Here is a 25,226-nt window from a genome sequence, read left to right as displayed (position 1 = left end):
ATGTGCCTCAATTAGGAGTCCTATGTCGAGTCAAGTACGAGACACTGAGGGACAATTCAACCTTACTGTCGAATACGTATCTGTCAAGGTACAACTAAAGGCCACAGCCAAATGGTGAAACGTGGAATTGTACGAACTTCTCTTATGACAAGCAGTGTTGGTAAACCAAATCTCAAAACTCATGGATGACTCAAATCAAGCATGAGTTGAAACGCACTAACTCTATAAAGCACCTGAAAAACTCTTGGATGAGTTGAATCATCCATTTGAATCCGTCGTAGGTTTTCTTTGTTCCTCTTCGTTGTAAAACAGTGAATTGACATTTGTCGCATAAAATATTAGACACTTTTTGTGTATGTACTGTGGGTGCCCTCTAAATTGATTTCCAAATACGTTTTCCTTAAACCAAATGATTTTTTCTGGCAAATGAGTGAAATGATGCGTTTTTAGCATGAAAAAATTCAAGCGTGATGCATACCTTTAAAATCGCAGACGATTTTGTTCGCACTGATTTCGCACTGGAGCGCTCGTTGATTGAGGATTTGCCGGTGGAGGATTTTACCAACACTGATGACAAGTGAGTCCTGGGATATAAAAAAAATCCTCCCAAAAAAAGCTCTCATGAGGCTATTTTTTCAATATACGCTGTTCCAGCAGATTAGCTGGTTATGGAACAACTTCTCGCAAGGGCAGCTGTTTTATAATTGGTAATTAGCCGATCCGTGTACTAAATGAAATAGTATGGGTTCCAAGTCCTACCACAGGCAGCCGAATCTTTTTTCGCAATATCTCATAAAAACTTACCCTTTAAATGGCAAACTCTAATCTATGTGGTATCAAAATTAAACATCTTTTCCAACAAAAAAAGAAAAAATCTGACTTCCCTCACAAGTCATCAATCAAGAAATAAGAAAATAATTATGAACGATATATTATAGCGTTTCCTAAAGATCAGTTCAGCACGAATTGAAAATATATAAAATAATATTTTATTCAGTTAAGACTGTTATTTTAACTTTGAGTTAAGTAGTAATCAAATCTGCTAAATATTTTGAAATCATGATATGTTTAACTTAATAGCAAATCTGTACAACACATATATCTCAATTTCTCTTTATGTTTTAGTTAGTTTTACATACATTTCGATAATAATTCACCATTTACCGATTTGTCTGCAATTTTATTTTGCAAGAGCTAAACGGCTAAAAATTTCATAAGCAACACATGGTTTCGTAAAACAGTTGTAATAATCTGGTTACTTCAATTTCTGGGTGAGCTAAACCCGCGCTCATCAATCGCTTTAAGGAAACACTGTTCCGGATGAATCATTCAGCATGTATTATATTTTTACCGGCGCAAACTGTACAGTGTGCTACCATTCCCTGTACATATACTAACATTCAGTATAAATACCATACCGATGTGAAATTTGAAGCGCCTTTCCCGAAATAATAAAAACCCTCGCTTAAAGAATGTTGGCATAAATTGAAAATGATGAATAAAATAGAAAACAATTGGCGCTGAAAAAGGTCTCTAATCTTAAATAGTTACTATTATCATTTTCAATCATTCAAACATAGTGTGAAGATCTGTTTAGTCACTATTACGACTCCAAAACCGATCTCTTCAAATGATTTTATTTTGTGAAAATCATGCATGGAACGATAATTTAAATCTAAACAACAATTAAGTTGAAACTTTTCACGATAAGATAAATAATTTCGATTGGCCCAGTTAAATTTTTTATCAGAAAAAATATTAATTGCAAATACTTTGTTATATTTTATCCATTATATCTTTTCTTATAGGCGTTTCCTTTTTAAATGTTTTTCAGTATCGTTTATGACTATAGTTTTAGACTAAATACTATCTTAATGAGTAACTTGATTGTCGAAGAAAAAAGTTTCTCCATAAAAAAGATTTAAGTTGTGGAAAAACATTCAAAATTCAGTTTATAAAATGGGCTATTTGAAAATAAAGCAAACTAAGATTCAAAGATCGTATCATGCATGGTTTACATAATTTACTACAACGTATGCAATCATTTGGTTTAAGCGCGTGGAGACCGAGGTGGAGGATAGAGGTGATCTTCAAATAGATCTTCGCTCTAATTTGCTTCAACATAAATCTAACGATTGTTTGCACATTTCAGGTTCCGGGTGTTTTGTCATTGGCTATGCAACCACAGCACATTCGGCAACATAATTCTAGTTTGTATCATGTTTTCATCAGCTATGTTGGCAGCCGAAGATCCTTTAAATGCTAATTCAGAGCGTAACCAAATTCTGAACTATTTCGACTATTTCTTCACCACGGTTTTCACGATCGAACTGCTATTGAAAGTAATTTCTTATGGATTTCTGTTCCACGATGGTGCGTTCTGTCGATCGGCTTTCAATCTCCTGGATCTACTGGTCGTTTGTGTCTCATTGATATCCATGTTCTTTAGGTAAGTCAATACAATTATGTTCGAACCATCGAAAAGTCATGTTGTGTAACCCTGTGGGTCAGTGATTCCCAGTATTTTCGTCGTCTAGCAAACTTTTCGAATAGTAATCCTTAACCGACTTTTCCGCAACAAGTTGCACTCTACGTTGATTACTATTATATTTTTTCACGATCTGTCATTGTATTAAGAAGTCATGAAAAAAATAATAATCGAACTAACAACTTTTGTGTTTAAATTCAGGAAAAAAGCAATCAGTACTAGGTAAAATATTTCGTTTTTCTTTTGTAGCTTACTCACTTGAACGTGCTTGAACCTACCTCTGAAATTGTTCTTAAACAGTATGATTTCAGATGTCCAAGTACATTCAGGTTTGTTCTACAGGAAAAGGTGAGGAATGTATAGCGTTTATTTTAATGTTGAAAACTATGACTTTTCGAATATTGTGTATTATGAGACAGGCTACTGAGAAAATTGAAATATACATTTTTGATTATTTACAGCTCTGGTGCTATATCAGTTATCAAAATTCTTCGAGTTCTCAGAGTGTTGAGACCACTTCGTGCCATCAATCGAGCCAAAGCCACGAAGGTGCAAGGTCAATTAGGAGTCGGCTATCTTCACGAACTTGAAACTGACATTTCTGTACATAAACCCATTCACCATCAACTTATATATATCAAGTGCAGGGGTCGATCATTGTTCATCAGCCATGAGTAATTAACATTTAACCTGTTATTACAGAATTATTTTATTTATCCATAATATAAAAACAGGAAGAAAGGCAACATACGGCAAAAGAAATTAGTTATTTCATTTTAATTTCCTTTCGTTTCTCAGCATGTAGTTCAATGTGTTATTGTAGCAGTCAAAACAATCGGAAATATTGTTTTAGTTACTTGCCTACTACAGTTTATGTTTGCGGTTATAGGAGTGCAATTGTACAAGGTAGGAAAGATGATGAATTTGGGACATATATTGTTTGGATTTCTTTCTTTGTGTTCTTCACATGTTGAGAAATGTTTGTTTTAGTTTTCGTTTTCATTAACTTCAACAGCTAAGTAAACCGTTTCGAATTTGAGTATTAACATAGACCAAATTGCAAAGAAAGAATTGAATGAACGTTATCCGCTGAAACAGGTGAAATTACTTTAACGTACTTCCAACATTTCCATACCAAAAGTTATAAACGTGAAAGAATAATGAATGAATGAACGGTTTCAAAAATAAAAGTTGAATGTCATATTAACGATTTAGCGATGCATAAAAAAATGGTGTAAGTTTCGAAAAAATATTTCTTTTAAAAATGCTAGACGAGATTGATAAAAAATGTCAGCAGTACGAGGTTGGAATTTTCTTATATTGCGTATAAAGTGCGACTTCAACATAAAATTTTAAACTTAAAACTATTGCACAGTATAAGAAAATCCCGACCGCGTACTAGAATTATGAGGAAGGTTATAATTAAATTACTTTTATATTTTTTGTATAGAGCATCCAAAATTTGTTCGTATCATTCCCCGTGTAACATTTATAAATGATTTTAGATTTTAGAAACAAAGAGAGGACAGTCTTTCTTTCTAAAATCATACCCAAATCACCATCATCGAGCTTTCAGCCACACACGCTTGCGACTATGAAGAAATTTATCGCGCTTCACTGTTTCACTAATTTGTCGACAAGTCAATTCGCTCCAACACTGGTTTCTCCTTCTTCTTGCTTTACGCGTCAATCACCGTCAACCAAAAAAAAGATAAAGAGCAAAACAGAAGTAATTCACATTTTTACAGAAACCACAATTCATGCAGTTCTGTCATGATATTTTGCCTTTATCGTGATACAAACTTTCAAGGCTATAATGTGTCCTCATTTTTTCCTTTCATACATTGATTAAATTCTGAAGAGCTCGATGAAATTCAATACAATTTGTGAAATAAGCTAAGTGTGTAATATTCAACCTGCGTTCATGCGCGTTTTTGCGCTATGGTCAATAGATGGCAGCGGTATAATGCTTTCTACGCGTAAGATGTTACAAAGTCACACACACACACTACGTACCTCACAAAAATTTGCGATTAATTTGTACACATGAGCATTTCCACCAGATTTTCTCAGTGGAAAAGTTTTCAAGCATACTGTTTTTTTGTGTTAACTGTTAAGTGATTAGTCATATTTTTTCTATTTTTCCTTTCATTATTGTGAATTTTAAAAGCTTTATTTCAGTTTTCCACTAAATATTTTTCATTCATAAAAAATGGTAATCAAAAATGTTATGAATTTACAAAATGACAAATTCACGAAAAACAGGCAGACAATTATTAAAATAGCGAATTGATTTCAAATATTCTAATATGATCTTCGGATCAAACATAAAATTTGAATAATGAAGATGATGTTAGTATAAATTATCATGTCTCCAAAATAAAATACTTACAAAAAAAGCTATGTATTCACTGCAGAAGCTTGATAGGGAAAGTAGAACTGTAAAGTTCTATTAAATATTTTAAAGAATTTAAGAAATATTTTCATACAAAGCCTATCAAATCATCAATCATCACTAGATGGATAGATTGTACAAATCTTCGAAATCTTCGTACAAAAACATTCGTACAACTAAGCTGACATTATTCTTTTTGATTTCGTTTGTTGATTTCATAGTAATATGCTAATGTTCCGTATTTTTACCTTTAATTTGAAGAATTCCCCTATATAACATGTATATTTTGTTTATCTGGAGCTACTAATTATAATAGAAACAATGTATCTGCTAGCTACGTCGGTTAACCAAAACAATGGGTATGATTAGTGAAATCCGCGTATCCAAATTCAATCAAAATACATGAGCCTAAAATCCATAGATTTGCTTTGAATTTTTTAAACTTTGTTTAGACTATGCAGCAAATATTCACTAATAAATTATTTTCCATTTTTTTTCTATATCGGACTATAATGCACTTCGTAGAAAAAAATAATCCAATATCAATGCGTCTTCGCATTAATCACAGGCGACATTCATTTTCTATTTTTTGGGACTTTTATGCTCTTACAGAAGCATCAGGCAAGGAAAACTTATAGTCGCTTTACTGATGATAGAATGAAGGACTCCAGTTGAAATGTAATTTTTTCAATCGAGAATTACGCCACAATACTTATTTCAAGAATCCTGCGCACGCTGAGTGGTACAGCCATAGCCCTGGCCCCCACAAAACGACTGACCAGTATGTCATTTTTCTTGTTACCTGTATTTGGATACGATTCAGGAGACCCTACACACCGTCAGCATTCCTGAACGGCCCCAAGCTAAATCTGCCCCTGCTTGCAGTCGTTTAGTGTTTTCAATCTCAACTGGTAGGAAGGTAGCTGGCAGGTTTTGTTTCTATTATTGTCAGAGGGTTTCTGTCGACCAAATTTTATAAAACTTGGGCTACAATATTCTTTGATATACAAGGAATGGTTTAAACCCCTGGGACAAATAATAGATTAAAAAGCCAAAGCAGTCATTCCCCCTACATGTTTCAATAGGATCTCCGGTTTCACGTTGGAAATTCCGTTCTGATTTTCTGCGTGGTGGCTAACCTTCCTACTTTTAAAATCGCTTTCAAACTCACAAAGACTGCATTTGCATTTTTGTTCCGTGCCCCTATGTCGACATTACATTGGCACCACTGTCTACCGCCATTTGGTAGCCAAGATATTGGAAGCGTTCAACATTATTCACTGTTTGCCTTCAGCTACTGGAAGGCTGAAAGGGGTTTCACATCCAAATAGTTAGTTTTGGTGCTGTTGATGATTGAAGAGAGGAGAGCATTCAGCAGAGTTTTTAAGTATTTTTAAATAAGAGCGTCATCGTTGGTATGTCGAGGCCGGTTCAAGAAATTTCAGCGTCTGGTGTGCTGCGTTGATGCTTCCATACCTGGCTGGCGGTTGGTTCATGATCATTCTTACCAGAACCTCGTCGATTGTAATTTAAGGATTTTGTGGTGGTGATAGAACGCATTTTTTTTTGTGTCTTTATTACGTGGGAGACTTTCAGCCCCAGGCTGGCTCGATCCGTAATGTTGAAACCATCCATGATCATTGTTTATCTGGGTCTTTATTCGATTCCATATTTTAAATGGCTATTTCAATATCTATCAATGATGGAGCTTTAGACGCTTATTGACGTAATACGTCGTATTCTTGGCCGGATTATGCCGAGGTGTCATCTTTTACAGGCATCGGATCACAAATATTGGAACAAATCCAGTGCATAATGAATAACTAATATAATATAAATGATTTGTTAAATTTGAAGAAACCAAACAATATAAGCATGCATAATAACTGCAACGAATATCTCTATGTCATATAGCATTTTAGTGTAACCGAATGATAAAAAATGTAATGACGTAATTATTTTATAACACTTCGCTTTATGTAACGCTCAGTACTCGATTTATAGTCGCCAGATCCTTAGTAAAGTGACACAGGTTTACTATAAAAATTGATCGAGTTCAAAATATCCACATCAACCAGGAATACAAAAAGAAACTTTTATCAATTAACAATTTATAACGCTGTTTATCAAATTAACTATAAATCGATATACAGCTAAATGCTTCCATTTTTTCATCTCCCGCTTCCATGTTCACCTTTTCTTCCAATATAAGAATGATAGCCTGAATTGTTCACAGCACTTTGGCGGTTAGTGCTTCAATGAGCGTCCATTTTATGCTTCAGGACCCAGAACTTTGTTGGATTTTTCCAATGTTATTTTCAATAGATCAGCATCACAAAATAAAGGTTATTTTATTATCAAATTTTTAAGCACCTTGCCAAGTTTTTAGCGACATATTTGGTATTGCAGTGGGAACCGATTTGGCTCGGTTGAAACAATAAACCGATTATGGTAATGGATTCTTATGCAATGTAACATTTTCGGTTTGAGATACACTGTAGTTTGTAATATTTTTTTTCTATTTAATTTTAGGTTATATGCATTCTCAATTCTCAAGCAACTTTGTTTATTTTTTGTTTTTTTTGTAGGTTTTTAATTTACTATAAATCTATTCTAAAAATGTCGAACAAATATATTTCATTATTTTCGCTTCATTTAATTATAGAAAGACTGGTGACATTTGGCCTTTTCTTTGCCGTTTGTTTCAATAGCTCTCCTTTAAAGAACCATCGTTGAAATTCTACTTGATCTTTATGAACATGACTAATAAGAAAAGATTATAGGAGAGGAAGATTGTCGCCGTCGGTACTGTCCGGTCCGAAACATCTTTTACAGGATGGGATAGACTTGGAGCAAAATGTCATTGTCAAATCCCTGCGATTTGACCATTCCGTGCCCAGCAAATGGTATCAAAGCGACAATCTTACTCTGTAGTTTATAACTTCTTATCAAATAAGCCACTGGTAGAATTAAAATGTGATCACAAGAAAGTGAAGAATCTACAGATGTGCAAAAGCTAGGATGTGATATTTATTGCGATAGAATGAAAGACAATGCTTAGGCTAGAATATGACATGCATGGGAATAATATGGGAATAAATCTAATATATATATATATATATATATATATATACATATATATATATATATATATATATATATTAGATCTGTTCAAATTTCAAAAAGTTTCTTAAAATCGACCGGTCAACTGGTATTCACAATTCCTATGCTAAGATAGACTCTAAGAAATGAATAATTGGTTGAAAATTTAGGTCTGCTTCAAATCGATTTAGCGTTTTCGGTACGATTTTACGTCAAGCAAAATCGTAACCTTGAGGGAACGAATGTATAAACAATAACTAAACGAAAGCTGCTACCTATCCTCGAAACCTTTAAAGAACATCAGTTATAACTTCAGAACAGATTTTCATATGTTTCACAGATTTGTCTTCTAGGTTCTTAAAATCAACTTTTTCATTGATACTTTTATTTTTTTTTGCTTAGTGAAATCTATATCCAAATATTTTTGGATTTCAAAAGCTGCACAGTTTAATTTATTATATAGCACGGTATGAAATCTTAAGCGGTGTTAAATAAAAAATTGAAAATTGAGGAGTGATCTACATTTTAATTCCATTAAATTGATTGCCTTATTACAAAGATTTGCACGCCGGCAAGCATTTCCATCGAATGCTACTACTTGCTTTTCAATGATCGTCATCGAATAGTTTTGCTGGAATTAAATACAGGACAAAATAATCAATCAATGGTAGATTGTCATTCAATTTAACATCAAGCTATCTGTGCAGTTACAGAAGTGTTCATTGATAACGGTGGTCGTGAATCGAATCGCACAGAAATTGAACAAACATTTTGTTTGACATTTTTTAAAGAATCTTCTTGATATGGAAATGCAGCTAATATTATAAAATCGATCTGCCGAATGCGGTTCCAATAGGCCTTTTCATGTGACACTGCCGAGACTGAACTTGTTTACAACCGCTGTACATCAGGCCGTGCAAACCCCAAGCTGTCACTTTCATAGAAACTGTCAGTTAACGTTAAATTAGCTGATTTTCAACGTTTCGTCTTCCAACAATCTGTAGTTCTTACGTCAGGAAACCCAGGATAAATCTTCCTCTACAGTTGATTACCTTTTGACTGTCATCATATATTGCCCTCTGCTTGCTTCAAATCAATAACTGAATAATTTCTACATGTCGTGTATATTCTACCGGAACTAGGACACCTATTTTTCGTCTTTCATCCCTATGCAATAATAACTTATATGAAAGGTACCGTTATCACGAAGTGACATTGGGACATTGAATTTGGTGAGAATGGTCTGAATGCTTCTAGAATAGAATGATTGTATCTGAAGGCAAGCAAACGAAATTATAAGAGACCTTATGAACGATTTAGTTGTCCGACTTTCAGAATGTCGGTGAGAGCTATGGCCCATTCTCACCTCCTAGACCTGTTGTCATGCTCCTGATGACGGTATAAACAATAAATTAAAAATCGTAGCAACGTTGACCTCAAAAGTCGTGTGTATCAATAATACCTATTGAATTTAAATCAGCAATGTGGTTTCCAAACACCAAAAATGGTGTTACAATGGAAAAAAAGTGTTACAATATGATATGAAATATGAAACCGGCAGGAACTCTCGGTAGGTTATTGTGTTTCAGCATATCTCTCTGAAACAATAATTCTACGGAAAGGTTTGGTTTTAACTGACTGCATCGTAAATACTGAAGTGAGGCGCAATAATTACGCTATGGTTGAATATGTCAAAAAGAAAAATTAGAATCACTAGAAAAAATTCTGGCGAGATATGGGATGCAGTTCTTAAAATAATTTTAAAATTAAAATGATATATAACATTTGAAAAATAATTTCGAAGCACCGGGTTAAACTTTTGATTATCTTACATTGTGCATATATTTATTTGATTGTTTCTATCCGCAATAAATGTTTTTTCTCTAATTGATCTCGGAGAAAAGGAATTACCTATTTTAATGTTTATTGGCTGTCTAATGCGGCGCTAAACTATTTTCAAAAAATCAGCTCGTAATTTTGAAATGTATTTTTGAATTCCTGTTCAGCTATACCTCTGCCAAATGGTAAATTTGGTAGATTCTACTTTTCCTCTATGACAGCTTCTTTCCATCGGATTCTCAACCCATAAAATCGTTATCAAAGCACCCACAGAAAAACGTTCATGAATTGCGTGAATCAACGAGTTCACGTGTAATTTTTTCGGGAACAGCAGTCCCACGTGGATTCCGAGGAACCACAGTCACGTTTTCTTTGAACGATCTGGAAAACGTGGTGTCGAATCCATGAATCCACAAATCACGGTTTATTTTAGATGGTTCACGAATTCGGGAACACTTTTTTTGCCTGAGGTTTTTGAGCTTGTGCGGAGCGGGAATCCTGCCGGTAACATCTGTAACTACCTTATTGCACAAAAAAATAACACCGGTGGCCGGGGCTAACGGCTTTGAGGCTACTGTTGTATTTTTGATTTTCTAATAATTTCTAAACGAAAGAATCATTCAATTCAAAATAGAAAGTTACCATCCATCTATCAACAAGTGACTGGGAATCGTCATATTGGAATTGCAACAAAAATTCTCATGATTGTTTTTCTGTTTTAAAATAACTGCAGTAACACTTATTCGTACAAAAGAACGACGATGTACATCGAAATCTAAACTTTATGAAAGATAGATATTATTTGTCATGTTTCGCAAAATATAGGTAAAAATGTCCCAGTCTCTCCATTAATAATGCTAAAAAAAATCATCTACCTCTAAATATACATCTTATGCAATCGTCAATCAGGTGACGAAGTACTAATTATAAACAAACATGAACGAACACCCCTGCATTTTCATAGGCTGCTAGATTATTAAGTTACATCATTTTAATAAATACTAATTCACAGTTCCACGAGATTTAATACTATATTTAAAGTAATCAATAATCTTTCTCATTATTTTGATTCATTTATTACAATCATTTCCAACCATACCAATTTGAAAACAAATTTAAAAATATGTGTAAATCGTCAAAAAACAACGATGGACAAAAAAGCTGGAATCACACACCAATGTCCATGCGCAACACTCAACCTGGATAATTATATGCCTCCAACGCGATCTCTCATCAGTACGTAGTGAAATGTGTGATAGTTGCTATAAAAACTATAGGCAACATTATGCTTGTGACATATCTACTTCAATTTATGTTCGCTGTTATTGGAGTACAATTGTTCAAGGTAATTTCATGTTTTACTTAGTCTAAGCGTTATTCTATTTTGTTCATTATATGCACTGATAAAATGTTGTGGTAGAATTAGTAAGAATGTTTTTTGTTAATTACACGACTGTATAATTACATATTATGCCAGCCTGTATGCATTTGGCTGGAGCTATCGAAGCAAGGCCAAACGTGAGTTCCGGATTACCAGCAAAATATGTTAAATATAATTCTCTTTCGCTGGTTGTATAGAATAGTCTGCGTACAGCTTTCAGTTTGTTTACACTAAGCATACCAAACGGTGATTCTTATATGCCCAGTTAGAAGGCTTTGGAGAAGACCGAATAGACATATGAAATAACCGTACAATTTTGTGTACAGTTATACACCAATGTATACACAGAATTCATGGAAATTCGAAAATGCTAATGCCTAATAAGCTTTTAAGAGGATAATATAGTACACAAATAAATAAAAAAAATAACCTCAAAATAATTAAAAATCAAGGATATTGCTACTGCTCAGGTTTGATTAGCGAAAAAGATTTGAAAGAAGAAAAATATATCAGATACAAAGCAAGTTTCAGTTAATGCAAAATTCGGAAGCAGATTCGAATTTGTTAAAATTGAATGGTTCGATAACATTTCACGGTTAAAAATGAAAACCTTATAACTTGAAATAACTTATTAGAAGCGATTTTTTGATTGAAAATTAATTTCTTGAAAACAGCTTTTATGTTCGGTACAGTTAAAATTAACATTTTATTGAGCACTAGTTTTGTTTCGAGTAACATAGTCAACTCTTTGTACTTATTTATTATAAGTTCAGAAGACGACCGATGAAAGTTGCAGTTTATTGGTCTGTATACTATATACAAATATATGTTACTGAAATATGTTTTCTGAACTTCATATCAACTGTATCATCCATTCAGTCATTGTTCTACATCAGAAGAAGCATAATTCCTAAGGTAAAACTTCCATGGAAAAGCTAACCTTGGTCTTGGAATGCTGGGTTTCCATGTTTTTCCCACTTTTACGCTTGAGAAAATACTCATAATACATTACAATTAAGACATTATAGCAGTATTTGCCTAGCTAGAGAATATTGCCCACCTTCCCCTAAGATACTATAGACGTATTTCGCCCTTTAAGTCGTACAGAAGTTAGCATCACCCTCTCAGATTTCATTATGGGTTCTGTACACTTCAAGTGGTGCAAAGAGCCGACCTGAAAGATCTCTTTCCTGAGCGATGTCTTGCTATTGCTTTAACCTGTTGCTTTAACCGATCAACTTCTTTTATTACTTTATTGAGGCTGCGCCGTCATGAGCGTCTGGGTCTGCCTTTGCAGCGATGTCCCGCTGGGTTTGGTCTAAGCTCCACTTGTTTTAGCAGATTTCTGTTGTTGCCCCTACGTAAGTGGTGTATATGACCCATCGCCATTTACTCTTTCGATCACTGAATTCTGTTGCTATTGAGCACTCTGGTACGACAACGACGATGCAGCTCGTTGTTTGAGATCCAGTTGTGAGGCCGGCACAAATTATGTCATAAGCCGAGTTTATACTATCTCATTTAATTTACGCAATGGAATACATTCAACAAAAGCTTAAAAACTCTTTATAACAGAATCCTGTTGATGAACACCTACTGCAATATCTTGAACGGTTCTTCGCACTGATACACTACATTTTAGTAGCGTATAACAGCACAGGTTTCACGTTAGAGTTCGAAATTTTTGTGCACTAATTTTCAAAATTTTTGAAAGAAAAGAAAATAATTCAAAATGAATGCAAATGTTGAATATTAATGGGCACTATATCTCTGCTGTACATCTTTTCTCTGCTGAAATTTCCTGCCGAATTTTAGGACAAATACCGAAATGACTTTAAGGGCCCTCCTCAGCCTGGCAGTGGTAAAGATACTTACGCTCTGCCATCAAAACCATTGCTGAGGTGGTTGGGTTCGATTCCCAGTGCCCGTCTAGAGCTTTAAATTTTGGGTTTGGAAATTGTCTTGACTTCCCTGGGTATAAAAGTATCATCGTGTTAGCATCATGATAACAATGATTTCAGAAATGGTAACTTGGCCAGAAACCTCATGGTTAACTACACAATGTGGAATTGCTGAATGAACACTAAGCTGGCACCGAGGCGGCAATCTCCCATTGGGGGTGGGATGTTATGCCAATAAGAAGAATTAGAAGGATGGTGACTTTCCTTAGCCGTATGATGGTGAGGGCTAAAGCAAGACCATGCTAAGGTGGCTTATTCGGTCCAGTATATTTATAAGCGAGGTTAAACCATTGGGGACACGGTGACGATTTCATACCTTCATACCCGGAGAAAAATGAATCATGAGAAAAGATGAACGTACTAGGGAATGGTTTTGAATAAAGGGCCATTCACAAACCACCTGTTGATGCATGGCAGGAAGGGGGTTTGGCAAATGATTTTGATAACGTTGCCTGGGCGTTTGCAGATTCCTTGATCTGCTGCTGAAGGATTCTGAGTTTTAAAAGAGAGTACACCTTCTGGAGATAGACAAAGACTTTAGGAGAACTAGATGAAAATGAATGAAAAGTGTCGCCAATTCGACAACTGTTTATATGGCCTCTCAAATACGTTCGAAGAATCGACATTGCTAAACTCTTGGATCCGTACCGCATTCTCTCCCAACAACGGAAACTGGGTTACACAAAGAGTGCCAAGAAGAAGAAGAAGAAGAAGCGGTACTTCATATAAATACCGTGGAAAAACGAATTTTTAAACACTTAAGTACTTTCTAATTTTAATCAGGCTGTAATCACACATCGCACACCGCTATATTCGCAATTACAACTATAACGTAAAACGCTCATCATTCAGGTTAAATATGTCCGTTGGGTCTCCAGATAGCCTTATTGCGAGCAAAGGCATAGGATTGCCAATCCGGAGATGGCGAGTGTGCGTGTGTACGTATGTATGTGTGCAAAAAAGCTTTAATTTTTTGGCATTTACCCTTAACCGATTTACTTGCAACAAGTTTCGTTCAACGGGGAAGCCTGTCTAATTGCATCTTATTGAAAATTGGGAAGATTTAGACTACGGATTCAACGGTTATGCTCAATTTTTTAGAATGCACGAGAAAGGCACCATTACCACAAGGTGGATTAATTCATGATTTTTATATATTAGATAAGTGCAATACCAAATTTTCAAAACGACTTATCTGCTTTCGTAAACAAAGATTCAAACATCGATTTGTCGAATCTGAAAGCTCTCCCACGCAAACCAACACCATCAACACGTAGGTGAAGGTTTCTGCTCCCTTTTGATGATGTTGGTTTGCGTGGGAGTGCTATCAGATTCGTCAAATCAACGTTTGAAACTTTGGTTACGAAAGCAGAAAAAAGGACAACAAGTTTCATTCGAATGGAAAAGATGAGCTTTGGTTTTTGTTCTTATTGTGTCAGGGGTTTTGTTGACCAAATTTTATGAAATTTGGCCACAATATTCTTTGATATGCAAAGAATGTTTGAATAGGTGAGAGCATAATCAGTCATAAAAAACACCCTGACAATAATAGAACAAAACCTGCCAAAGCCGTCATCCCCCTAATTAGTTATAAGCAAAATCTCGCATTGATCCACAGAGATAGATGTATTGTTTCAAAACTAGTAAGTCAGTATTTGTGCTGGGTGGATAAATAATGGGTTTTAAAATCTGGTTCCGTACATCAGCTTGATTAACATTGCGAACTTGTCACGCATATGCTTAACTAATACTTTCACATAGCAAATTTCTATATTTCAACTCTCCATTTAATAAAATGTAATAATACTATTGCAACGATGTTATGTGAATGAAGGAATAACCTAGTCAATAACACTTAGTTACTAATAGTAATTATTACTAAATGGTCTAAAGTGCGTATACGTAAACATCGACATAAATATAGCATAGTATCACTGGCATGATCTGCACACCTCTATTTAGTTTCATCATTTTAAGCCATAAACAAAATCATCACAATCGAATGTATGAAGCTAGTTATAGCCATTGAACAACTATTTTAGAACTATGTATAAAATCTAATTTCTTTACACGTGGTACGCAAAGTTGCTTGAATTTGCGAATGCTAAATTATAGAAAATTACAATTATGGAGAAAAATACTCTATAAGACGATACAAAAACCTAAAAGCTTTGTTTTAGGATGGAAAAGGTATTTTATTATTAGTAGCGTCAGCTGTGTATGACACTGTGTGGAATTGGGTCGAATATTAAAACTGACCATGAAAAACTACTTTTTTAATCGTTGCAATGATCCATGTCATGATCCATGATCCAAATGTCACGAAATGTCATATCGTTTGACATCAATTTCTTTCTCACGCCACCAATTTTATATTTGAAGCAATGTCTTGTTCGACTAAGTTCTAGGATCATTTGGATCATTTGGTTTCAGGTTCATCAAAATCTCGAATTGTGAATAACTTAGCAAATAAAATCCCATGACACCGAAATGACATTTCTCAACACTGCTATTCCCGAATTTTCCCGAGAGGCAAGTGTGACGAGATCGCTATCATTCTATTCGCTTTCAGCTTCAGATTACAGTTACAGAAATTCGGCTTCGGTTTATTTAAACTTGTCAAACCGGGGCAGTCCCTGCGGTTCACGAATGATTGTATCAACATTAAGCCCATGGATACCGAAAACCAAACCCTACACTAGACAAATTCTTGGTGTACATAAAGTGCACATCGACGCCTCTCCACTCGAACTCCTCATTCATAACTTGTGCGCCAAACATATCAGCACCACGTGTGCCTTAACTCTCACCCACCTGAACCGCCAGTCGATCGGAACCTCGCAGGAGGTACCCTATCCTAGCGTATCGCAACCAAGACAGTCCTCACTCGCTGTGGTTACCTTTTCATCCTACAACAAGAAGACACCCTACTCTTCCCAGTATACCTAAGTAAACCACATTCACTCGCCTGCCGAGTCAGATGGAACAGTAGCGGTTGGTATCCAGTTTTGCTCAGCATCCTGCCAGGACCTTCCTTTTCAACTCTTTTCAAGCTGTCTTCAAGCTTCGAGCTTCAAGCCGTATGTAACAGTAGCTGATTATGTTGGTATCTTTTTTGAATGACTGAAAGCACCTCGCCAGGAAACTTCTTCCTAGCATAGGCAGACTTCCCTAACGCTATCCTGCCTACGCAGAGACAACTCCCATGCACCAAATGTACATCACTAGGCGTATGCGGGTGCATTCGCTGCCACAATGCTTCCACGCTATTGTGGAACTTCCACATGCTCCGTTATAGATCTGGCAAATAGTATCACCCCCAGATCACGCTGCCTCTCGGCGCGTGAGTGTATCTTTTGCGTAACGCACCGTGTCACAATAGGACAGCCCCATATAAAGGAGTGTGTATGTGTCTATCTTCAATCTAACCCCCACTGTCCGGCAGTGGTATTATGGAAGAAAGCCCGAGGTCACTTTCACTTGCAATAAGCCCCGCCTGTTTATGCTACTATTATCCATTGGATAATTGATCCATAAACAAACTTCCGGATTTTTAAATCCAGCGTGCATTTAGTTTTAGAGACATTTAAAAAAACATATTGCAACAATCTCACCATATTGATCCAATTCCGGATAAATGAACTGAGGAAGCGGAGATCACTTCTAGCGTCCTTGAACAACTCACTTCACTCTTCCAGAGCTGAGATATTCGTTATTGATCCATGTATTTCTGATATTTTAACACAGCCACACATATTTCACCAAAGACATCTCCGTATATAGTAGGTACAGTGACCTGCATAATAAAAAGCCCACTTGTCGTTTTTCATACAAAATGGTCAACTTTGGATATCTAGATCTCGATTGCGTGTGAACCAATTTTGCTGCAAATTTGACCAGAGCTCAGATATAAACTTGAATTTTACCACACCTGAATTTCGACCATATTGATTTATAGGGTAAAAAATTATCGCGGTAATACCAAAACGATTTTTTTGGCAAAAAAACGATTTTATAATATCTTGAAAACTACAACTTTTAGTGTACAAGTATATTCCGCAAATTTTTTGTATTGCCAAAATACGCGTTTTTGCTGAATAAGTCATCAGTTTACAACCTATAGAATTCAAGATATTTAAAAAATAATTTTTTGCTAAAAAATTCTTTTTGGTATTACCGCAATAATTTTTACCTTATGAATCAATATGGTCGGAAAAATTGGTTCACACGCAATCGAGATCTAGATCTCCAAAGTTTACCATTTTGTATGAAAAACGGCTAGTGGGCTTTTTCTTATGCCGGTCACTGTAGCAAGGATGTTATCGATCATTTAGTAATTTGCGTTCGATCATTTAGTAGTTTGTCAATAACTCATTCCAGAAGCTGAATATCAAAATGTGATGTATGGTGGACTTCTAGAGCGAAGGTTTTCCTATAACTTTGCTAAATGGTTCGTTGTTTGAATTCCACCAGTAACGGAGTTATAGCGCTAGTTGCAGTAGCTTAAACTAAATGATTGGAATTTTTTAGTCTAAGTTACTGAAACTAGCGCTATAACTCCATTACTAGTGGAATTCAAACAACGAACCATTTGGCAAAGTTGTAGAAAAACCTTCGCACTAGAAGTCTGCCATACAACACATTTTGATATTCAGCTTCTGGAATGAGTTATTGACAAACTACTAAATGATCGAACGCAAATTACTAAATGATCGATAACATCCTTGACTGTAGGTATACCTATCTATATGCAAAATATAAATATCAGCCAAATTTATTTCTTGTTTTGCACGGACGAACAAAAACGTGAGAGCAATTCAAAATCAACCATCCGCGCGCATGGCTTGCTGCGATCTTCAGGACAGCCTCATATAAAGGAGCAGCCAAAACTACTATAGTGACGATTTTGATTGGGACGTGTAAAATGTGATGAATATACAGCTTATAACCTGTATTTTTATAATTGGGTAGCTTTGATTTTTCAGGAAAGGGTGGGGGGCGTTCGAAGTGGCCCCTTATAAATATTGCAATTTTGCGTTTTTTGGTAAAATGGGCAGCTTTGCCATATTTTCGTCTCAAAAGTATCATATTTATATATCGTTACAAAGCTCTTGAACAGATCTACGCAATAAGCGTAGTAGCGTGATAATGGCACCGTCCAGATTTTAGTTTTTAGTAGTTTTGTAAAGACATATTTTACGTAACATTTGACGAACGAAACAGTTTGCAGCAGTAAAACATCATGCACAATGTTGTTGAACTCTTATGCTGTGAGTACCTCTCACTCTGTGAGAGACCCCTCTGTCCAGCAGCTGGGGCCTGTGTCTGTTGCATCTTCTCCTAACTGAGCGATTAAAGCATTTGGCTCAGATCAAGTGATTTATAATGTTGGTATCTAGGCTACCAAATCAAGCAAAAGGAGTTTTGCAATGAGAGGTTCCAAAAAGAAAACTCTCATAAAATACAAACCCGTGTCGAAACGTCGGACAAATTAACATTCTGTTTCAACACATTAAGACTGCGAGTCGTTTTTCAATAAAAAAAAATAGATAAAGAGTTTAGCAACGAGATGAGTTGGCTTGTTTTGCTATCAATTTTCCATAAGAAGGGATACTCAGCACATTGCATTTGAAAATGCCACTAACATCCTATGTGAACATTGAGTATATATATGCTCTTTGTTAAAAAAAACAAGCCGAAACAAAGTTTCTCAGACCTCGGCAAATGGACGGTATTGTCAAACCATAATATCGATGTCGTGCATTGAATGAACACAACTACGTTTGAGCGGTGTGCTGTTTTACTAAAAATGAACAATTTTTCATACATCGAGTTTATTCAAAATGAATTTTGGCACCACTCAAACGACAAATCATAAAAATAACACTCAATATACAAATACAAACATTTGTAGAAGCATAGAAATCTCTCAATTTATAACGGTTGCACAGTTGCCCATTTCTGAAACTAAGTTAACAGCAGTAAGCTAATTCCATAGCCATAATTTCCCTAGAGAAAAGGCACTATAGTCATATTGATGGCACTACACTCGAACATTTCTTTTATTATGCTTATTGTATACAAAAAACAATTAATGAGAATTACACAACATGTAAAGTAGTAACTAATGAAAAAACATACTCATTTTTTATGTAATTTTTCACTATCAGATAAATTTAAATTTACATAAATTTAAGTTTCATCAGATAGCATCGTTTTTACACAAGTTTCGATTTAAAATAGCGCGGAAAATCATCCCCTCTGAAAGCTGAAGGTTGTTCTCCTACCTCGAGGTAGGATCTGCATTTCATTGGTACAACTCAAGGATACAATATAGACAACAATGAAAATTTTATTCCAGTATTGCTGCATTGCAGTAGGTATATATTAAGGATGCTAGATGCTTCAAAAGAACTGCTTCGGCCATTTTCGACCTATTGAATATTACCTCAAGAGTATATTTCAAATGTAAATCCCTCAACTATTTAACACACCATGGTTTGTATTACCGTGTGTAAGGCAGGAGCAAAAACAGTTTTTTTTATTGATAAGGTTTATCGGTTGTGCTCCGCTGTATGCAACTTTCGTTACTTGGTACTTACTAATATAACGTTATTTTGTATTGTCGTTTTGAACTAATTGTTTGGAATAATTAAACAAATAACATAACAGTTTGAGCGTAATAATGTATAACACAGTGCGAAATAAACGAATTGAACAATGTTTTATTTGATAGAAGTATGTGTCAATATTATTTTTGTTATTGTATTACTATAAAACAAGTATGTTTTTAATATGTAGACAAATAGTTGAATATAATACCATGCATATATAAATGTTTTTTAATATTTCCCAAAACATTTTTACAGGGCAAATTTTTTTCTTGTTCAGATGGATCGAAAATGCAAGAATCTGATTGCCAGTAAGTAATACATGCGTACAATAATTGCTACAGTTTGTAACTTTTTTTTATTTATCATCATAGTGGAACATATTTGGTATTTGAAGGTGGCAATGTAGACAAGCCAGTGTCGAAAGAACGCGAATGGTCAAGAAATCGTTTTCATTTCGACGATGTTTCGAAAGCTATGCTTACATTATTTACTGTCTCCACGTTTGAGGGATGGCCCGGGTATGTAATGAAAAAGGTGTAATTTAGGAATTTCTAACAAAATTCTCTATTTTAGGTTGTTGTATGTTTCAATTGACTCTCACGAAGAAGACTCGGGGCCAATTCATAACTTCAGACCAATTGTTGCAGCTTATTATATTATTTACATTATCATCATTGCGTTCTTTATGGTCAATATCTTCGTTGGTTTCGTTATTGTTACATTCCAGAATGAGGGAGAGCAAGAATATAAGAATTGTGACCTGGATAAAAATCAGCGAAACTGCATAGAGTTCGCTTTAAAAGCCAAACCAATCCGGCGATATATTCCAAAGCATAGAATACAATATAAAGTTTGGTGGTTTGTTACATCGCAACCGTTCGAATACATGATTTTCATATTGATTATGATCAACACGATCACATTGTCGATGAAATTCTATCGCCAGCCAGCAATATATACAGAAATATTAGATTTGCTCAACCTAATTTTTACCGCTGTTTTTGCCTTGGAATTTGTATTTAAACTTGCAGCATTCAGATTTAAGGTATGACTTAAATCACATTTTCAGCTGTGAAACAGATTAAAATTATGACGATTTTTGTATTTCAGAATTATTTTGGTGACGCTTGGAATGTTTTCGACTTCATCATTGTTTTGGGCAGTTTTATTGATATTGTCTATTCTGAAGTTAATGTTAGCAAAGGCATGAAGGTAGGTATTGGCAAAAACACTTACGAGAAAACATTTTATTGTATGATCATAGCATTTTTGAAATTTTGTAGGCATTGTCTATTGTTTATTTTTATTGTAAAATTCCCGATGATTATTTGTAGTTTCAGTCTGTTTTTGCCTGATAAAAAATAAATAAATATACGTGTTTTCCTACGACGTGTCGATCCTTATTGAATGTTTATCAAGAATTCTGCACGATGCAAACATCAATAACATAACAGAACATTAACACATTACATGACGTTTCGATCATAATTGGTTATTTATCAAGAATTTTGCACGAGACGAACATCAACTACATAGGGACTGTACACCCAAAAAACAAATCTGACAATAATTGTATAAAATCTTGGCATATACAGTTCTGTAACATTCCGTTCTGTTCTTCCGACATTATCATACAGTTTCTGTAAGGTTCTTATACACTGCCGCTAACAGCAAGTCAGACTTATCTGGATATGGCGTCCATATACAGATAAGTCTGACTTGCGGTTAGCGGCAGTACAGAACTGTATTAAAATCTGCTATTCGCTGGTTACATATACCACGTGGACAATTTAGGGGCAAGGGGGTGTATGGCAAATGTCAACGATCTATATTTTTTTTAAATTTATATGATCGATTGTCTACGCTGGGGGAGAAGGGTATCTAAAACTGACCTAAACCTGTCCACGTGGTATATGGACAGCCCCATAGTGGAACAATGACACATTACCTTTATCAAGAATTATTGTCCTTTTATCGTCAAGGAGAGTTTTGCAACTTCTAACCGTCATTTCCATTTAAGTGTAAAATATAGATAGATTCACTAAAAAATATTAAAACTCAATGTTATATTTTTTCAGGGAGGATCCAGCATTATTTCGATCAATTTCTTCCGTCTGTTTCGTGTTATGCGACTTGTAAAATTATTGGCCCGTGGAGAGGGCATAAGGACGCTCTTGTGGACATTTATCAAATCTTTCCAAGCGCTCCCCTATGTCGCTCTTTTGATCGTGATGCTCTTTTTCATCTACGCTGTAATTGGGATGCAGGTAAATGGAGATTTAACAATATTGGTCGAACTCGATATCTGTCAGACTGTCAGAGTCAAAAGTAAAAAAATGAATAAGGCCGACACAAATATATTTTTTATATTGATTAATAATTCGGTTTTGGCAAACAATTAAAAAAGCGCATAAAAATTGCATAAACAAATAATCGTTAAAGTCTTAGGCCGATCTCAATTCTGGTAATGCGAGTGTCACAGTTACCAAATATCTGACTATAACAATCCCTAACGTTATTATTCCTCATATCATTATCTTCAACAGGTATTTGGAAAAATTGCACTGGATGACGAAACCTCCATTCATCGAAACAATAACTTCCAAACTTTTCCACAAGCAGTGCTAGTATTATTTCGATCAGCAACAGGCGAAGCATGGCAAGAAATCATGCTGGATTGTTCATCTCGACCGGGACAAGTGATGTGTGATCCTCGATCAGATGACGCCGATTCACCGGAAGGCTGCGGATCTAGTATTGCATTCCCGTATTTCATATCGTTTTATGTATTGTGCTCATTTTTGATCATAAATTTATTCGTTGCTGTTATTATGGATAACTTTGATTATCTCACACGCGATTGGTCAATTCTGGGACCTCATCATTTAGACGAATTTGTTCGACTGTGGAGTGAGTACGATCCGGATGCCAAAGGACGGATAAAGCACTTGGATGTGGTGACTTTATTGCGGAAAATATCACCTCCATTGGGATTCGGCAAATTGTGCCCCCACCGAGTCGCGTGCAAAAGACTGGTTTCAATGAACATGCCCTTAAACAGTGATGGGACTGTGCTGTTTAATGCAACATTATTTGCTGTAGTCAGAACATCGTTAAAAATTAAAACCGAAGGAAATATTGATGATGCCAATGCGGAATTAAGAGCTACCATCAAACAAATTTGGAAGAGAACGGCTCCAAAATTACTCGACCAGGTCGTTCCACCCCCAGGCGTGGACGATGAAGTGACAGTGGGGAAATTCTACGCTACCTTCCTTATTCAAGACTACTTCAGAAGATTTAAGAAGAGGAAAGAAAATGACAATAAGCACGTTGATTATGACAATAGGCGCACAATGACCCTACAAGCAGGGTTAAGAACACTCCATGAGGCTGGTCCTGAGCTGAAACGTGCCATCTCCGGTAATTTAGAAGATATTGGGGACGACAATCCTGAGCCTATGCATAGGGTAAGTTTAATAAATATATAAGGCTCGGAATTTTTTTTTTTTTTTCAATGTTGTTATATCCTAAAAACATCATTAATTCGCCTAGTCTCAAAGAATGTATTTATCATATTTTACAAGAATTCTGGAAATCAAAAATATGCAAAAATAAAATAAAATAAAATATCCAAATAATCAAGAAAATTCAGAATTCCTACAAAAACAATAGCTTTTTTGTCTGGTGACTCTATTTGTCGAGTAATAGTTGTAACAGTTATTCATCACACTTAGGATTACCTACGCCTCTTAAACGTTGCTCACTCGTACGCTTAACCTTGTTAAAGGACTAAGCGAGGTGAATAAATCGTGCATCAGTCAAAAGATCTCCTCCATATAATTTACATATTTTTCATCGTTTCTTATTTTAGAGAAATCATACACTTTTCGGCAATATGTGGTCATCGATACGAAGGCCAGGGCAGTTCCCGAAAAAGGGAAATAATGTAGCGCCAAAAACGTCTGCAACATCTGCAGCAGCTACTGCCGCAATGCATGCAGTGTTATCGGGAGCCGAGGCCTACAAAGCACCATATTGTCAAATCAACAATGGTTTCAATCGTATGGCGAAAAATGAACCAGCGCATGACAATATTCCATTGCATCCATTGCTGCTCGATGGTAGTAATACTGCACAAACCGGACGCGTGTATAACGCAAATGAGTAAGTGTTACATATTCAGATACTTTAAGAAAAGTTTTATTTGTTTTTTTCACACTATCATAACATATTGGAGCAGTCGGATAATGTGTAACATACATGAAAGTGCAGAGATTACACTTCAAGTAGGTACTACTCATAATTGCGTCAAATCCTTATCATACTCAATGAAAATGAGACAACTTGAAAATGAAGAAAATGCCGATAAAATGACGAAGTCACGGAAATTGAGGATTTTTCCAACAAAAATCTATCAGGCGACTGGAAAACAAACTAACCTATTCGATGACCCTCCATTCTCGTGGAATCCTCATTTTTTCCAAAGTAGTAACATTTAACCAATCTTCTCCATTTTTAACGAAAATGAGTTAAATTAGATGCAATTTAGAGGAGGTGCCGCTTCGAGTGTATTCATTTCGACTCAGATTTATTTGTAGAGGACTCATTTCTGAACTTGAAATGCTTGTGTATAACGAACTCGTGGCTCTTTATTAATTCTCCATCTGTTTCTAATAAAACCCTACTGATGCAGCTCCCATATAATAAGATTATGGATATGTTTAGGGCGTGTATAACAAACAGCGTAGCTCATGTTCTAAAATGCTCCAAGCGCGGAGAGCACCGGCGCTGATGATACATTTTAACTAGATTTACACAGCTAATGCAAACAACCTGTGTCCGCTAACGTTAAATAAGTAAGAACGAAGCATTTTATCACAGCTTTTCAGTAAAAGCATCTTCTAGCATTCTGTTCTGAATGCAGTTGTTTTCTTGAACTTTAATGATTCTGAGAGAATTATGCCTCTAGCATGTAGGAGCAAATACAAGCGATGGCATAATTCATGAAGCCATCGATCGAGGGGAGTTTCACCTGGGCGAAATAAAAAAATCTGACGTCCAAGAAGAGCCTCCACTGGAAACACTGAAATAAATCATTCATCAGGGCGGTTGGATATGCCCAGGGCACAAGTTGAGGTGACTATAGCAAATTCAATGGAGTCGATGAGAACTAACTTTTCCAAAGAAATGAAAATTTTTAACGACGAATTAGTAGTCTCACTCTGGACTTATCTTCTATGGTAACCATGTGCTCCAACCCGTGGTTGACATTCTAGAATCTAGATGAATTGGCAGCTCCGCATTCAGTCCAATTAACGAAAGTCTTTCACTAGACTGACTTGAAGCTTAGCCCAGCGAATGAGAGCTGACTTGTATTTCAATGGTGAAATAATAAAATGTCTACACATCTGTAAAAACAAAATTCCCTGATTTTTTTCCTGAG

The 25,226-nt window shown here is 35.5% G+C and overlaps 3 protein-coding genes across 5 annotated transcripts in view; 1 reads left to right on the top strand and 2 right to left on the bottom strand.

Moving 5' to 3' along the window:
• The window catches only part of LOC134211708 (plexin-B), a 177,741-nt gene that overhangs the window by 66,610 nt on the left and 85,905 nt on the right, over positions 1–25,226 (bottom strand). The gene's annotated exons all lie outside the window — the stretch shown is intronic.
• LOC134211710 (mitochondrial glutamate carrier 1-like) overlaps positions 1–25,226 on the bottom strand; it is a 153,129-nt gene that overhangs the window by 86,921 nt on the left and 40,982 nt on the right. The gene's annotated exons all lie outside the window — the stretch shown is intronic.
• LOC134211707 (muscle calcium channel subunit alpha-1) overlaps positions 1–25,226 on the top strand; it is a 67,703-nt gene that overhangs the window by 23,416 nt on the left and 19,061 nt on the right. Inside the window, exons 14-23 of the mRNA XM_062688854.1 lie at positions 2,153–2,449; positions 2,950–3,037; positions 3,287–3,394; positions 20,036–20,088; positions 20,152–20,298; positions 20,354–20,825; positions 20,891–20,992; positions 21,859–22,047; positions 22,327–23,250; positions 23,655–23,947. Coding sequence (XP_062544838.1) covers positions 2,153–2,449; positions 2,950–3,037; positions 3,287–3,394; positions 20,036–20,088; positions 20,152–20,298; positions 20,354–20,825; positions 20,891–20,992; positions 21,859–22,047; positions 22,327–23,250; positions 23,655–23,947 — 2,673 coding nt within the window. The remainder of the gene's footprint in view (positions 1–2,152; positions 2,450–2,949; positions 3,038–3,286; positions 3,395–20,035; positions 20,089–20,151; positions 20,299–20,353; positions 20,826–20,890; positions 20,993–21,858; positions 22,048–22,326; positions 23,251–23,654; positions 23,948–25,226) is intronic.

Source organism: Armigeres subalbatus, chromosome 2 (assembly GCF_024139115.2).
Source record: "Armigeres subalbatus isolate Guangzhou_Male chromosome 2, GZ_Asu_2, whole genome shotgun sequence".
Lineage (NCBI taxonomy): Eukaryota > Metazoa > Arthropoda > Insecta > Diptera > Culicidae > Armigeres > Armigeres subalbatus.
The sequence above is the reverse complement of the archived record's forward strand: the minus strand, read 5'-3'. Positions and strand labels throughout refer to the sequence as shown.